General features: G+C 42.0%; 1 protein-coding gene across 3 annotated transcripts; it reads left to right on the top strand.

Annotated features, from left to right (window-relative positions):
• Window positions 1-5,945: 5,945 nt before the first annotated feature.
• Window positions 5,946-17,491, top strand: LOC122929153 (hornerin-like). 3 transcript variants are annotated; one of them, XM_044282655.1, is made up of 8 exons: window positions 5,946-6,092; window positions 9,815-9,931; window positions 10,402-10,548; window positions 11,198-11,338; window positions 11,648-11,779; window positions 12,490-12,642; window positions 13,044-15,948; window positions 16,201-17,491. In XM_044282655.1, exons 1-8 carry the CDS (start codon window positions 5,963-5,965, stop codon window positions 16,865-16,867), a joined length of 4,392 nt encoding a protein of 1,463 aa, XP_044138590.1. In that variant the 5' UTR covers window positions 5,946-5,962; the 3' UTR covers window positions 16,868-17,491. The 3 variants fall into 3 exon arrangements, with proteins under 3 accessions (XP_044138590.1, XP_044138592.1, XP_044138589.1); XM_044282657.1 differs by having other exon boundaries at window positions 5,947-6,092; window positions 13,044-13,241; window positions 14,085-17,491; XM_044282654.1 differs by having other exon boundaries at window positions 5,947-6,092; window positions 13,044-17,491.
• The last annotated feature ends 294 nt before the right edge of the window (window positions 17,492-17,785 follow it).

Below are 17,785 nucleotides of genomic sequence, written 5' to 3'. Positions count from 1 at the left end.
TTACTACATACAGATATATACAGTAACCACTAGAGGGAGCTCAGGAGATTACTACATACAGATATATACAGCCACCACTAGATGGAGCTCAGGAGATTACTACATACAGATATATACAGCCACCACTAGAGGGAGCTCAGGAGATTACTACATACAGATATATACAAACACCACTAGAGGGAGCTCAGGAGATTACTACATACAGATATATACAGCCACCACTAGAGGGAGCTCAGGAGATTACCACATACAGATATATACAGCCACCACTAGGGGGAGTTCAGTGGATTACTACATGCAGATATATACAAACACCACTAGAGGGAGCTCAGGAGATTACTACATACAGATATATACAGCCACCACTAGAGGGAGCTCAGGAGAATACTACATACAGATATATACATCCACCACTAGAGGGAGCTCAGGAGATTACTACATACAGATATATACAGCCACCACTAGAGGGAGCTCAGGAGATTACTACATACAGATATATACAGTAACCACTAGAGGGAGCTCAGGAGATTACTACATACAGATATATACAGCCACCACTAGAGGGAGCTCAGGAGATTACTACATACAGATATATACAGCCACCACTAGAGGGAGCTCAGGAGATTACTACATACAGATATATACAGCCACCACTAGGGGGAGCTCAGGAGATTACTACATACAGATATATACAGCCACCACTAGAGAGAGCTCAGGAGATTACTACATACAGATATATACAGCCACCACTAGAGGGAGCTCAGGAGATTACTACATACAGATATATACAGCCACCACTAGGGGGAGCTCTGGAGATTACTACATACAGATATATACAGCCACCACTAGGGGGAGCTCTGGAGATTACTACATACAGATATATACAGCCACCACTAGACGGAGCTCTGGAGATTACTACATACAGATATATACAGCCACCACTAGAGGGAGCTCAGGAGATTACTACATACAGATATATACAGCCACCACTAGAGGGAGCTCAGGAGATTACTACATACAGATATATACAGCCACCACTAGAGGGAGCTCAGGAGATTAGTACATACAGATATATACAGCCACCACTAGGGGGAGCTCAGGAGATTACTACATACAGATATATACAGCCACCACTAGAGGGAGCTCAGGAGATTACTACATACAGATATATACAGCCACCACTAGAGGGAGCTCAGGAGATTAGTACATACAGATATATACAGCCACCACTAGAGGAAGGTCAGGATATTACTACACGGTTCCGTTCCGTGCCTCCGTTCCGCAAAAAGATAGAACTTGTCCTATCTTTTTGCGGGAAGGATAGATCGCGGAGCCCATTCAAGTGAATGCGGTCGCGATCCGCATAAGGCATTCCCACGGTTGGTGCCCGTGCAAGAGGCCTTAAAATGTACAACCTATTCCACAAAAAAAAATAGTCTTCATACGGCTATTTGAAGAGGAACAATAACTAAGTTATGGCTCTGGGAAGGCAAGGAGTGAAAAATGAAAACGCAAAGATAGAAAATCGCTGTGTCATGAAGTGTTAAGTAACTCCCATCAAAAACACCTTATCTTTAGTCAGCTCTCCCTAGTAGTCAGTGCACGTGTTCCTATGGAGGAAACTTTCGCAAGCTTTATCACTTACGTTATTGGGGTTTTCCGCTACTGAAATAAAGACAGATGTTTCCACTCACTGACAGCAAGTTAAGATTGTATTTAATATGTATCTACATCCAAGATAACTTGCTGCCCCTCCCAAATATTTTGGCATAGAACAGAACAGAATCAGGTTTTGCCTACAGAATGACTCACCGGTCACAGGTCTGTAAATTATAAGATGCCAGTTTCGGTTTTGGTAAATGTGTAATGGTTTATACAGAAGCACAACCTGTCACAGCGCTCTGTTATCTACGAAACATCTTACTCTCGAAATTCATGCTCAAACACTTCACATAGAGAGAGAAGGAGCCTAAAAAAAAAAACTCCTGCCAGCAGGATCAACTCTATTAAGCCAGGCATACTGCCTCGTAGGGTTGATCCTGCTAATTAAAATGATACCTGTCTTGTGAAAATCAGTTGCAGCGTTCCCAAGAAAACAGACATTTATTCTTTATGTCTCAGTCCAATGAAGGGGAGGAGCCTAGCTCTCAGTGACCCCAGTTTTCCAGTGCTGGCCACACCCCTCGGTGGACTGAAGCCCTCATTTACTTTAGGAATAAAAGTCTTTTTTCTCAGGAATGCCTCAACCGATTTTTACAAGGGAGGTATCATTTTAATCAAGAGGATTGACCACACCAGGCAGTATGCCTGTTTAAAGGGGTTGATCCTGCTGGCAGGTAATCTTAAAAAAAAAACTCAACTTCCATCTCATTTGTTTGAGGACCCATCTAATAGACAGAGCAGAATAGCTAACAGAAGGTCCTGCTCTGGAGGACTCAACGCAATCGTGTACTACATTGAGGCCCATCCATATGAATGTCCGCATTGCTGTACCACCGTTCTCCTGCAGTGGTCACCGATGATTTTATTCGCACTATGTAATACTTATTTTGCTCTGTTGTAGCGCTGCAGGGAAACACAGGTTTCCTCCCAGAATACAGCCTATTTTTTGGGAACCCATCTAACATAAAGGGGTGATCCAATGCGTTTAACCCTTTGGATGCATGGGTACAAGACATGAAATATGTACCCAAGGGAATATAGACAGAGGTTGTCCTAGACTAGAGGGGCATCCTCTTTAAGCTTTAAATATACACAAAAATGGACAAAAGGTTAAAAAGTATTAAAATGTCTTTTTAATTAGCACTCTGCCCTTCTATACGCTCAGATCCACTGTCTGTACAATAAATCCAAGATGTCTGTCTGCTGACCCTGAAGAAGACATTGGGACATCTCAGAGGAGCTGAATTCTAGCTCTAATTCTTCAGAGGCTCTTCTGGAAATCAATCTGAAAGGGGGCCATGGGTATGGAGATGAATGATGATGCTGGTCCTCTAATAGAGTGGGTCCTAGAGCAAAGAACAGAATGGCCCCCCCCGTTACGTGACTGGTTTCTGCCCCCCAGGACAGAAGAGCTCTGCTTTTACCCCCTTCATTGGGGAAGTTCCTCACCACGTTTGCTACCAAGTATGGAGGGTCAGCCCTTCACAGGTTCCGACCATCTAGTAACAAAGGGAAGGGGCCCAATTAGAGCCGCTCCCCAGGTCAACCGGATGGACTGTCCTTTCCATACATATTTCTGGGAAATAAAAGGATAATTATAAAATTTATGGACAATTGTCTGCTCTTCAGTGAAATAAATAAGAGCATAAGAAGGAAATTTGTGAAGATGACTGTGAGCACCAAACCATCAACCTCATCATCACATATAATGAAGACTAAAAGCATACTTGTCAACATTTGTGGAATTTTTGGGGTTTTGCCAGGACTATGTTTAAAAAAGCCTGCCCCCCCACTTTTTAATAATTCCACCCCTTTTGTGCTCCATTTTGCCTTTTTTGTATACCCCCCCAAGAAAAAATCACATTTGGGTCCCGGGGCAGCATCTTAGCACCACATACAGTTATTGGGAATCTGTCGCCAGCGGCCTCTGAATTCAACGGTTTGCATGAAGAAATAGTTGTGGTTCACAGGTTTTTCTTTCATTGATTCGAGGCTCTGTTCCCAAATCTGATACTTTTTCTTAATAAGGCCTTTAGTGCAATGAGGGTGTCATCATTGCTCTTGTTGCACCTAAGCTCCGCTTCTTTCTGTAGTCATCCCCTACCTGTCTGCTTTATCACTGCCTGGTCCTGGCAATCAAAGCAGCAAGGAACGGGCTGGCCACAATGGAGCCAAGCTTAGGTGCAACAAGGGCAATGATGACTCCCTAATTGCACCAAAGGCCTAATTTGCCTATTAAGAAAAAGTGTTAAAATTCTGTACCGAACCACAGCTATGTGTCTCTGCAAACAGTTGGACAGAGAGGTAACTGGTGACAGACTCGCTTTAAATTACACAAAGAACTGTTTTCCAGGAGAAATATGCTGGTACCGCAAGATTTGCCAAGCACTCTGGGAAGTCCAGGAGTGTGGGAGGTATCCTTTTATCTTGAAGCATCCCACTAATGTTTCAGTTTTGGCAAGTATGATTAAAGGGACAGAATGCATAAGGATGATGTATAAATACCACATATATATATTGTAAGGCGTTGCTCTCTCAAGCAGGGCGGCGATGACAGATTTCTTCCCATACAACGGGGTTAAAGCACCAGCACAAACATAAACATCAACCAAAATAAACACCTCCCTTGAGGAGAAGTCAGGTGGATACACAGCTGATAGTCCTACTGAATAGACTGTTAGAATTTGTATTATGGCAAGAAAAAAGCAGCTAAGTAAAGAAAAACGAGTGGCCATCATTACTTTAAGAAATGAAGGTCAGTCAGTCCGAAAAATTGGGAAAACTTTGAAAGTGTCCCCAAGTGCAGTCACAAAAACCATCAAGCGCTACAAAGAAACTGGCTCACATGCGGACCGCCCCAAGAAGAGGAAGACCAAGAGTCACCTCTGCTGCGGAGGATAAGTTCATCCGAGTCACCAGTCTCAGAAATCGCAGGTTAACAGCAGCTCAGATTAGAGACCAGGTCAATGCCACACAGAGTTCTAGCAGCAGACACATCTCTAGAACAACTGTTAAGAGGAGACTGTGTGAATCAGGCCTTCATGGTAGAGTATCTGCTAGGAAACCACTGCTAAGGACAGGCAACAAGCAGAAGAGACTTGTTTGGGCTAAAGAACACAAGGAATGGACATTAGACCAGTGGAAATCTGTGCTTTGGTCTGATGAGTCCAAATTTGAGATCTTTGGTTCCAACCACCTGTGTCTTTGTGCGACGCAGAAAAGGTGAACGGATGGACTCTACATGCCTGGTTACCACCGTGAAGCATGGAGGAGGAGGTGTGATGGTGTGGGGGTGCTTTGCTGGTGACACTGTTGGGGATTTATTCCAAATTGAAGGCATACTGAACCAGCATGGCTACCACAGCATCTTGCAGCGGCATGCTATTCCATCCGGTTTGCGTTTAGCTGAGACCATCATTTATTTTTCAACAGGACAATGACCCTCAAACACACCTCTAGGCTGTGTAAGGGCTATTTGATCATGAAGGAGAGTGATGGGCTGTTGCGCCAGATGACCTGGCCTCCACAGTCACCGGACCTGAACCCAATCGAGATGGTTTGGGGTGAGCTGGACCGCAGAGTGAAGGCAAAAGGGCCAACAAGTGCTAAGCATCTCTGGGAACTCCTTCAAGACTGTTGGAAGACCATTTCAGGTGACTACCTCTTGAAGCTCATCAAGAGAATGCCAAGAGTGTGCAAAGCAGTAATCAAAGCAAACGGTGGCTACTTTGAAGAACCTAGAATATGACATATTTTCAGTTGTTTCACACTTTTTTGTTATGTATATAATTCCACATGTGTTAATTCATAGTTTTGATGCCTTCAATGTGAATCTACAATTTTCATAGTCATGAAAACAAAGAAAACTCTTTGAATGAGAAGGTGTGTCCAAACTTTTGGTCTGTACTGTACATGCAAACCCCCTTAAGGTTCTACTTTCACAATTTTTAGAAATAGTCCTGTCAAATTTGGCCAGTCCCAGTCAATGAACTCTATATATAGTACATCTGCTCTTTAAAAGAGCCCCCCTTGTGGCAGCTGCAGGCACGTAGAATCTGGGCACAAGAGCTAATATTGGGAGTTGTAGTAGTGGTGCTTCCCTTTAAACCATCACCTTAGGTACCTTAGCATACGTATGGGGTGAGACACTTGACTTTGGGAATGTCTGCAGCAATCTCGAGGCTAATCATCGTTCTCTCTCTCTCTCTACCTAAATTAATTACCACTTGGGACGGTTTTTACATCTGTTACTCATCAGCAGGGATACAGGGCGTGGAGTTGGCGGGCGTTTCTGACGGTGATGCAGGATGATGGCACAGGTATATATACATCATGCTTTGCCCTGGGTCAGGACACAAGGAGAGCGCTGAGGATGGGAGTGCACACCATGTCCCTGCTGCTGTGCTGTCTGCTGGCGTTGGCTATTCCAGGTAAGACTCAGTATTGCTAAAATAAAAAAATACTACTAAATAGAGAAAATGTATCATTCACGTAATCTGGGAGCTGATTCTGGATTATCAAGCAGCCCTAAAAACAGTAGAATTAGTTTCTGACAATGAGAATCGGATTATATTCCAGTTCTACTCCAGAAGCGGGTGAAGGGTTATCGGAATGTACCAATTATTAGATGGCGGATTTATGGAAATGTATTGGTTATGGGATGTTACAGTGATTGTAGGATGGCAAATACTGTGGTATGATATCTGCAAAGCTCTGCTACATCTGGATATATTTACAGATGTAGCAGATCTGACTTTGTCTTTAACACTGGGCCTGCACATCTGCAAGTCATCCCTTGACGTGCAGTTCCAGACATGATCCTTGGTCTAGAGTGGGGCTGCTTCTGCAATAAAAAACAATACCCCCTCTTTAATTTATAATATAAACATGTAAAATGATACCTGGATTCTGACTGGTTGTCATGTGCTGCCTCCAGGGCGGGGCTGAGGAATTGTTCCACCCCCGAGGGTCTTGCAGCTGCAGAGACTCACATGATCTCTTGTCTCCACCAAAATTCATGTGTCTCTTTATGGAGATGTAATGTGGCAATGTTGACGTCTAAGGGGTCCCACTACACTTCTAAGGGGCCACACTTTTTTTTATATGAATCCTTTAAAACAGGCATGCTCAACCTGCAGCCCTCCAGCTGTTGCAAAACTACTACTCCCAACATTCCTAGACACCCTACAGCTATCCGCCTACAGAAGGGCATGGTGGGAGTTGTAGTTTTACAACAGCTGGAGGGCCGCAGGTTGAGCATTTAAAATATTGCGGTAGATGGTGACCACTCTACAGATTTTGTTACAACCTCAGCTCTGCTACGTCTGTATCTTATAGTCTTGCTAATTACAGTATCTGTGTAAAATCTGCTTCCAAATGACAGGCAGGACGGGAAAATACACGTCCTACTGATATTTATATATATGTATCATAGGTGAAGATTTAATTAAGTCAGCTATGGGTGCGGGTGAGAAATCTCTGGGTGGGAGGAGGATGGGAGTCATCATGAAATATATAATTTTCGTTCTGGAACAAAAAAATAAAGCAAGAGAAAGTGGTGATCACCATATAATTACTGCTATTAATATCCCTGTGCTGGGGAGCGGTGTATTTTTTAAAGGCGAGATGTGTGATAACGCAACCGCCATGCCTTATGGGCAGAAATTAGTTTCTAGCGCAGGAAAATAATTGCTGATTTAGGATGGAACTTAATTATCAGTTGCAATATATATTGTTGACCTCACCTGCTATCTGTCCCTTAAAGGATGGTAATTAAAGGAATTGTCCATTTTCGACACTCCTTTCATAATCTATGTTCCTCTGGATTTATAAGCTCTGTGTATGAGTACACGCCCTGTACCCAACAAAACACAAAAATAAAATGAGAAATGCCCATAAATATCAACACCCATTTTTAGATTTTTGGTTTAGGATACATGTGTATCAGCGCGGCACTAATCATCACGGTTTGCAAAAGTCTAATTTTCTGGGGCAGTCACCGATCGTCTTCCGCGATACTGGCACTGCCATCAGAGACGGGAAATTCCCGGGGACCACTGTGATCTCCGGTAGTCACAGGGATTTTTATGGCTTCCTTTACTCACCTTAGGGCTCATGCACATGAACCTATTTTCTTTCAGTGTCCATTTCGTTTTTTGTTTTTGTTACGGAACGTATGCGGGACCATTCATTTCAATGGGTCCGGAAAAAAAATGGAAGTTACTTTGTGTGCATTCCGTTTCCGTATGTCCGTTCCACAAAAAGATAGGGCTGTTCTAGGGGCCAGCTGTTCCGTTCCGCAAAATAAGGAATGCACATGGACAACATCCGTGTTTTGCGAGCTGCAAAATACATACGGTCGTGTGCATGAGCCCTTATTTGTGTTTTTTATTTGCTTGTAAAATAAATAAAATTCCCTTAATTTCACAATTTCTGTTCCCACATTTTTTAAATGTTTTTTTCGAGTGTATTTTTCCCCCTGTAGAGATCTCTATGGAAAACTTTGATAAAAATTAGGTGTTTAGAGCATGCTGAATTTGAAAAATGTCTATATGCTAAAAAACGCATAAAAGCAACAAAATATGCCATAAAAAGCACTGCCTGATACGTTGTTTCCAATTATCCAGAAAAACGTTGCTTGCTGCATAAAAAAAAAAGTAAAATAAAATAACAAATAACACTAGAAAAAAAAAAGGACTCCAGTAAACAGTTGCCGGTATCTCAGCTTCTAGGGTTCTATGAATGAGGGGAAGTGAGATATTAGCGATAACTGCATTTTGCAGCATTATTTTTGTCAAAAAAAAAACCACTGCAGCCAGATGTTTGAAAATTGTGAACTTCGAACAGTGCATTTTTTTAAGACATTGTGATTTTTACTACAGTATATTGGCATTTTTTAAAGAAAATTAAATTAATTAAAATTCAAACATAAAAATATAGCAATATTTCAGACATTCTTCAAAAACTTCTCTGTAGGAAAAAAAATGGCTAAAAAAATGCATGTAGAAAAATAAATGGCACACAAAGGCTAGTAAAAACACACTTTTTTCAAGCCCAAAAGCAGCAAAAAGCCTTAGACTTTAAAGGGGTTGTCCAATTTTTTTTAGGATTTCTCCGGGGGAAAAAGAAATCCCGCCATGATATCCATTTACCCAGACTGGACACATGGAAGAAGAAATTTGAGAAAGCGCATAGGGAGGGTCAGTTTTGGTGCAGATTAGACATTATTTTGAGTGGAGATGCTCTTTCAGTGACATTCATGGAGCAGGGCGGCCCATTTCTACAGGAAGGATCTTCCATTGATTAATGGCACCTAATGAGGATCAATCTTCTATTACATAAACCTCTCCAGCGAGAATGACAGGTATCATACTGATAATAACACATTAAGAGCTAATTATATATGTCCCTCCGCATTTATGAGATCAGTGCAAATAAACCTTACAAGGGACACACGTCTCCGCCTTTACGAATCTGGAGCAAGTGGGCGAGCTCCATGTTCTTTCTACATTGCATCAGACAAATAATGTAAGATATATATCTCTTCTACTGTGAGTATAAAACGGCACGCCCTGTCACTGGCAAAACCCTAATAGAAAAACAGGAAACGCAAAAAGTTCTCTGTTGCAGGTTTCACTTGACTAGATGATTTAGGATAAGTGTATATGGGCCGTGCACACCGGGACATGACCTGCGTATTAAGGACAACCAATCTGTTTTACCATTTCCAGAATTTTTAGGTTAGGAATACATCAAAATAAATGAAAGGGGTTTTTGTTGGAAACCAATCTTTTGGCGCATCAGAGGATAACACTGATTCAGATATGGTGCTCGGTAATGCATTTAATCCTCTTTGCTGGATGACTTCCGTATCTCAAAACTTAGATTTGGATGGAAAACTTAGGGTGAAGCATTAAGGACAGGATTTGGAGCGCACTGATGTGCAACGGGACCCCTTCTTTAAAGGGGGTTCAAGCTCAGAGACCCCCTCTGATATTTTATCTTCTGACCGTAGGCCAGGAATTCCTTTATGGGTGTCAGATCTCAAATCTAATATCAATGTGGCAAAAATATGGACAACTGTAGAAAAAAATTATTTGTGACTTCATGGTCCCACCTTCTAAATATTTTTTTTTCTGTTTTTCTATTTTAGCCAATTCCTTGAAGTGTTACAAGTGTGTTGGAAACGATAATGAGTGCAGTCCGACCGAAGAGACGTGTCCTGGACAGAACGCCGTGTGCTCCACCTCTGCCCTGCACATAGACTCCTGTAAGCAGCCGCTTGTCATTGTAATATTGTTATATCATCATTATTAGAACAGTAGAAGCTTGGGTTCCCCTAATTTATATGTAAAAAATAAAAGTAAAAATCCCACTCGTTTGGACTGTTAGGCACAAAGATATTTAGCAAAATGGCCGACATTTATTAATGTGATTGTGAATGTTTAGACCTAAGCCTAAAATAATAAACCAAATTAAATTTCGAAGGCGCTCCTACCATTATGCCTCTGGGTGGATCTGTGACTTCACCTTCTGGTTTTTAGAGTATCTTTCTTTTGTGCGCATTGTCTGCAACGGAGCAAGAGGCATAAGGGTGGAGGGCATTGACCCTTTAGGAATTACACATTGCTCTATGGACACATTGTGTCATTGTGATGATCACCACCCAAGAATATAGATTTGTGAGATGTAAATTTCTTTTCCTTGATGTGAACTTTTTTTCCTTTTTTTTTCATGCAGTTCCTTGTAAGGTGAGGAAAGTTCTCAAGGGCTGTGTTAACTCAACCACCACTACCAATAAGATATCAATATCTCCAAGTCAGTTGGTCACCTTTTCCCTGCAGCAGGAGACGTGCAACTCAGACCTTTGTAACAAAAAAATCTCAGGTATGGTATATGTGTACATTTACAGGTCATGCTCTTTGTGTTTATTGGGGTCAAACTTGATGACCATCATGTATCGAAAGGTGTTAGTAGAGCAGGATCTGCTCCATTGGCTGCTTTAGGCCGAATGAGCCTTGGCCAAGAAAAATTAAAGGTGTATGTCACCTTAAGTTAGTGCTTAGAAATCTTTACATGGTTGGTTCAGTTTCTTCCAGATGCTTACACAGGAAGTTAGCTCAAGTCTGCATGTGAATGTCTTCTCTCTACCTTGACCATGAGGTTCCACGTAAAGAACTAATGAGATTCTGTTGGTCAGATTCATCTTGTTGTCTCTCATCGAAATAATATTGAAGGTTTCTGAACTTCCTAGTGAAGACTTGTTTCCCATGAATTGAACTCGTGGTCTTCAATAAGAATGTCCTCAAGGGCTTGTCTGAATGATCATCATACACAATGACCGTATGGATCATAATGACCCTACTGGAAGAAACTGACCCAATGATTATGACTAATTTGTTCCTTTTGGCTGCAAAGTTTTTAATTAGGTGTATATTTGACCTAAATCCAGTGGCACGTAGTTGGCCTGAGATAACAGATGTAAATTGAATAATCTATTTTTCCTGCTGTCTGAATATAATGTACTTATTTTCAGATCCTGACTCAAATCGAAATGACCTCTACTGTCACTCCTGTATATCTCCGGAAATCAACTGCGACAGTGATAAAATGAATGAAATGAGATGCACGGGAGAGCAGAACCTGTGTGTGGACATGAGTGTCATAGGTTCCTTTGGTGAGTATATGGGCAATGGGAAAGGTTGTACACAATATGTACACACAGCTTCAAATACATCTCTATACTGAAACCTTGCAGGTAGATTTTTATAATCTGACATCCACAGGGTTATGTAAAAAAGAAACTGTCGGATCTTTGGTGATTTTCAGATACCTCATAACACATTTCTAAAATGATTTGTTGTTTATGTAAATTAGTATCACAAATGATGGTAATGGTGAAGGGTTCCCAATTTTCTTCAATACAAATTCACCACAAAACCTGTACCCCCCTCTAACTCCTCTGTCTCTTCATATTCCCCAAAAGGTGACATAGCAGACGTCAGCATAAAAGGATGTGCACACCTTCCATCTTATAAAGAGAACATGGCTTTCTCCAGTCAGACATCTTCTGTGACTATCCAGGGCTGTCATGGAAACTTCTGCAACAGTGTCATAGGTAATGGCCAACACGGGACGTGAAAGGTTACAGAAAATCATGAATAGTTATAATCAAGAAGTAAAACTTTATCAAGCATGTACGATCCATTTTAGAAAAGAATTCCCATCCCGGATGAGCCCCCTTGTCAAGTGCAGCCTACAGTTAAATTATGGACTTTGGTCTCAAGTCCATGATTTTCAGCAGCTTTGAGATTTTTTTTAAATATGTATTCTCCAAACACCAACATTGTTTAAAAGCAGTTTCAAAAGTTTTGGGAAAATTGTGTTTTTTAGCAGAAATCTTAGTGTGTGGAGAATATGTAATGATCTCTTTCTGGATCTTAGTAGAAGAGTCTTCACATCAGGACCAAATGAGGAGAAATAGAATCTCCACAGAGATGTGAGATTGGATTGGTACCAAGTTGGAACCATTTTTTGGCTGAGTCCAGTTGGATGTTCTTAAGTTATGCGTTGGCAAAAGGATGGACATTGTCAACTGGAAAACATATTAAAACTCTAAAACCCAAGGTTCTAGATGTTTATTATAGGACAAGATGGGATAAATCATGGAGAAATTTTGGTCTCCTGATAAAGTTAGACTTCGAGAAGACTCTTCCAAGGAAGAGACTTGAAAATGAATGATTTATGTATAGTGGACTTTTAAAGTATTTAAACTGCATTTGAAAGTCATACAGATTCAGATACTAATTTATCACTGCTTCGCTGTAGAGTATGAACAAGAGGACAAGACACCCAATGGAATACAATGCTACAGCTGCAATACGCTTGATGGGGCAGGGTGCTCACCTGGAGAGTTAGACAAAGCCCAATGCTATGGAGCCCTAACATCTTGCCTACACATTGAAGGGACAGTCACGAAAGGTAAGCAGTTATTTAATTTACTCTCTGCACGTCTAGTAGAAAATAGAATAGCAGACTTTATACAGTAGGTTAGATTTCTGTATAGGCTGGTTCCCTTCTTAATATCCTGTGATTAATTCAAGATTTCCTTACGCGTCTTTCTAAGGGAACACTATTAAATTCCTGTATACCTTATGAGGAGGCATTTGCATTTCTAGCTGCCAAAATACAAGGGGGCTGTTGTATGGCTGTCCCCACCTCAGTGTACAAATGTCTTAGAAAATGGTGGTGCAAGGGAAAGACTTGTAGGAGCGTACACATGACTGACAGATATGCAGAGTGGAGAATTGAGTATAGTATTATATACTGGTTAAACTAAATACACTTCTGCAAAATAATTTGTTGTCCTGCTTATTTCCCAGATGGGCACCAAATACCCACCATGATCAAAGGTTGCGCTACACCATCAATGTGTGACAGCTCGGTCCTTCCCTTGTTGCAAAAGCTGGAAGCTGCAACTGTAAAGTGCTGCAATGGAAGTCTCTGCAACAACCAGTCCTCAGACAGCAGTCTCCAAGGCAGTGGTTATTTTCCCATAGGAAATGCTTCTCCAGGAACAGGTATCCAAAACACATCTTCTTCTGATGCCACTCATGGTGAAACTTTCAGAAGGCGTAAACGCTCTGGCAGCCCAGTCAAAACAGGACATCATGCTAATAGCAAATATGGCAGTGGTAGCTCTTCAACTTACCACAATGATGATGGTTCCAGTGAGTTTAATGGCCCCATTATGTGTCCTGGAAACAGCAATACTCAAGGCATCAAAGGTGGCTCATGGAACAGTAATAGTAACACTGGCTATTCCAATCCCTCTTTTAACTCCGAGAGTGAAAGTCACACTGTGCCCAATTCTAAAAATTATTCTTTAGGGGAAAGCAATTTCAGTACATTATCACTGGGAGGGTCAGCAGTTGGTGAAGAAGGTGCACCACACACTTCTAACTCTAGTGACAGTGACGTTAGCTCGTTCACGGACGAGCCCACAACTTTTTCAGACTTAAACAGTTATGGTGGCAGCAGTATCGGTACCAATTCATATTATGACAATATTGTGAACGACCAAGATAATAATGACTTTAACAATTATGAGAGTGGTAGCTTCACAGAAATAGTTTACGTAGCTATAGACTTGAATAATGGCCAACCTGGTTCCCCTACTGTAGCTCCAGGTAGTATGGATTCTAATAGTTATGATTCGGTAGGTAATTCTGGGACAGTTACCAGTGCTTATAATCCAAATATAGTTTTGTCAGCTAATAACAATGACAGCACTCAACATTTGGCACCTGAAACAGTAAAACCCCACAATTCTGGTGTTAAGCAGCCCAATTCAGGACATGGCAGTAATATTTATAACACAGGTATTGCTAACAATAATGGTTCTGGAAATCTCTCCTCATCAGGAAACAACTCTGCAGGAAGTGGAAACAACTCCAGTGCTGGCACCACAGGGTCCTCTTCATTTGGTGGCTACACCAATATGCCTGGAGGTAACACATCCTCAACTCCTTACACCAGTTCAGGAAATGGTACTGGAATGACCAGTGAATGGAACAACAGCAATAATTCATCTAACCACAATGTGGTAGTGCCAGTGGGGTATGTGAACATTCCTGGGAAAAACCACTCATCACCTTCGCACAGCAGTTCTGATTATGGTACTGGCATAACTAATGAATGGATCTACAGCAATGACTCTAATCACAATATGGCAGCACCTGTGGGGTACAATAATATCTCAGCAAATAATCACTCCTCAACCTACTATACTGGTAATGGGACTGGGATGACCTATGAAGGGAGCAATAGCAGTAGCTCTAACCACAGTATGTCTGTGCCAGGTGGATATGCCAATGTGTCTGGAGGAAATGGTTCTTCAACATATTATGCCAGTTATGGTAATGGGACTGGAATGACCCATGAAGGGATCAATAGCAGTAGCTCTAACCACAGTATGTCAGTGCCAGGTGGATATGCCAATGTGTCTGGAGGCAATGGCTCCTCAACATCTTATGCCAGTTATGGTAATGGGACTGGGATGACCCATGAAGGGATAAATAGCAGTAGCTCTAACCACAGTATGTCTGTGCCAGGTGGATATGCCAATGTGTCTGGAGGCAATGGCTCCTCAACATATTATGCCAGTTATGGTAATGGGACTGGGATGACCCATGAAGGGATCAATAGCAGTAGCTCTAACCACAGTATGTCTGTGCCAGGTGGATATGCCAATGTGTCTGGAGGCAATGGCTCATCAACATCTTATGCCAGTTCTGGTAATGGGACTGGGATGACCCATGAAGGGATCAATAGCAGTAGCTCTAACCACAGTATGTCTGTGCCAGGTGGATATGCCAATGTGTCTGGAGGCAATGGCTCCTCAACATCTTATGCCAGTTATGGCAATGGGACTGGGATGACCCATAATGGGATCAATAGCAGTAGCTCTAACCACAGTATGTCTGTGCCAGGTGGATATGCCAATGTGTCTGGAGGCAATGGCTCCTCAACATCTTATGCCAGTTATGGTAATGGGACTGGGATGACCCATGAAGGGATCAATAGCAGTAGCTCTAACCACAGTATGTCTGTGCCAGGTGGATATGCCAATGTGTCTGGAGGCAATGGCTCCTCAACATATTATGCCAGTTATGGTAATGGGACTGGGATGACCCATGAAGGGATCAATAGCAGTAGCTCTAACCACAGTATGTCAGTGCCAGGTGGATATGCCAATGTGTCTAGAGGCAATGGCTCCTCAACATCTTATGCCAGTTATGGTAATGGGACTGGGATGACCCATGAAGGGATAAATAGCAGTAGCTCTAACCACAGTATGTCTGTGCCAGGTGGATATGCCAATGTGTCTGGAGGCAATGGCTCCTCAACATATTATGCCAGTTATGGTAATGGGACTGGGATGACCCATGAAGGGATCAATAGCAGTAGCTCTAACCACAGCATGTCTGTGCCAGGTGGATATGCTAATGTGTCCGGAGGCAATGGCTCCTCAACATCTTATGCCAGTTCTGGTAATGGGACTGGGATGACCCATGAAGGGATCAATAGCAGTAGCTCTAACCACAGTATGTCTGTGCCAGGTGGATATGCCAATGTGTCTGGAGGCAATGGCTCATCAACATCTTATGCCAGTTCTGGTAATGGGACTGGGATGACCCATGAAGGGATCAATAGCAGTAGCTCTAACCACAGTATGTCTGTGCCAGGTGGATATGCCAATGTGTCTGGAGGCAATGGCTCCTCAACATCTTATGCCAGTTATGGCAATGGGACTGGGATGACCCATAATGGGATCAATAGCAGTAGCTCTAACCACAGTATGTCTGTGCCAGGTGGATATGCCAATGTGTCTGGAGGCAATGGCTCCTCAACATCTTATGCCAGTTATGGTAATGGGACTGGGATGACCCATGAAGGGATCAATAGCAGTAGCTCTAACCACAGTATGTCTGTGCCAGGTGGATATGCCAATGTGTCTGGAGGCAATGGCTCCTCAACATCTTATGCTGGTAATGGGACTGTGCCAGGAGGATCTAGCTATTATAATGGAACAGCATGGATCTATAGCAGCAGCTTTAATCCAAACATGTTGCCCAACAGTAATGGTTCATTCAGTAACTACAGTGGTATCCAGGATTTTCTCTCAAAACTGAATGGTTCGTCCAATGAAAGCATCCGAAATAATAGCTATTTCTTAAATCATTTGCCCCCTGGTATGAATCTTAATGGCTCAGGTCCATACAATATAAATGAATCTCTTGCTGATTATTTTAATAGCTTAGGCTTGGTTAATAATCCCAACTTAACGTATGTCTCTGGTGGCAACAATGGGTCCCTCAACCATGGTGATTCCTTCAATAACGGAATTAACACGGGCCATGAAAGTGTGAACAGCAGTAGCTATAACCCAAATATGATGATACCTGGAGTAGGTAGTGGTGTTACAGATGGCAATAACATGGGCCATGGACTGAATGGGTCAATGTTGGGTAGCGGCAGCAATACAAATGAGCTGGTTCCAGGCAGATATACAAATGATTCAACCATTGGTTATGCTGGCAACAGTACTGGAAATGGTACCATTTACAATGGTGCCTCCTCCCCCTGGGCCAAATCTGGTAGCTTTGTCATCTTCTCAGCCATTGTTCTTCTGGTACTGAGCTAAACATAGATCTTACTAGATGCAGTGAAGGGTCAAGCACTCTAGTTCTTTATTTTTACAAGTTGTCATGTCTCTAGTATGTTCATTGTACGTTCACATGCACTCTATGCACTATTTTTGTTGAATGATTCAGTGTTTTGTATCTTGCTTTTTCACAATGCATATTTCCCTGAGTATATCATGAATGTACAGTACATATTGAGTTCATGAAGTAGGGCATACCACTCAAAACCCCCAAAAGCAACACAGGACTTATACTAGCGTCCATACCCTACTATCCTCAGCCTCAGCTGAAATCACTCAGTTGTAAGAACCACAACCCACTTTACAACTTTCATTCTGGAGTCTGAGGACTGGACCTTACCACCAAAAACTGAATGAGGTATGGACCGAGTGAGAATTCCAGTGCATGGATATAGAAGAGCTGAGTACGTCAATGCAACCAAGCTTCGTCCGTCAGCTTAAAGATTCATTCAACTCTGCTACATCTGTATTTATGTGACGGAAACCTTAATACCTCAACCTAAGTTCATACATCATGTAAAACTGATTTTATGTCATAAATAAGTACAGTAATACATGAATGAATGTATTTTATCTTTGAAATAATAAAATATGTAAATTATATATAAATTGTCTGATTGATATTTCGACTAACAGAAAACTAGAACCCCAAGAAAAGGTTCTCAATGACTAGCTGCTGTCGCGAACAGAGATGAGCGAATTGAAGTTGATGAAGTGGAATTTGATCCGAATTTCCAGAAAAATTCGATTCGCACTGAATCCTAATTTCCTCACGCATTTTTTCCTAAAATGGCTGCTGCACATGTTAGGACATGGAGCAAAGAACTCTGGGAACAAGGGATCACCCATAATGCCATGCATGCAGCCAATCAGCAGCCAGCCAGCCCTGTGATGTCA

The sequence above is a fragment of the Bufo gargarizans genome, chromosome 2 (assembly GCF_014858855.1).
Source record: "Bufo gargarizans isolate SCDJY-AF-19 chromosome 2, ASM1485885v1, whole genome shotgun sequence".
NCBI classification, from domain to species: domain Eukaryota; kingdom Metazoa; phylum Chordata; class Amphibia; order Anura; family Bufonidae; genus Bufo; species Bufo gargarizans.
The sequence above is the reverse complement of the archived record's forward strand: the minus strand, read 5'-3'. Positions and strand labels throughout refer to the sequence as shown.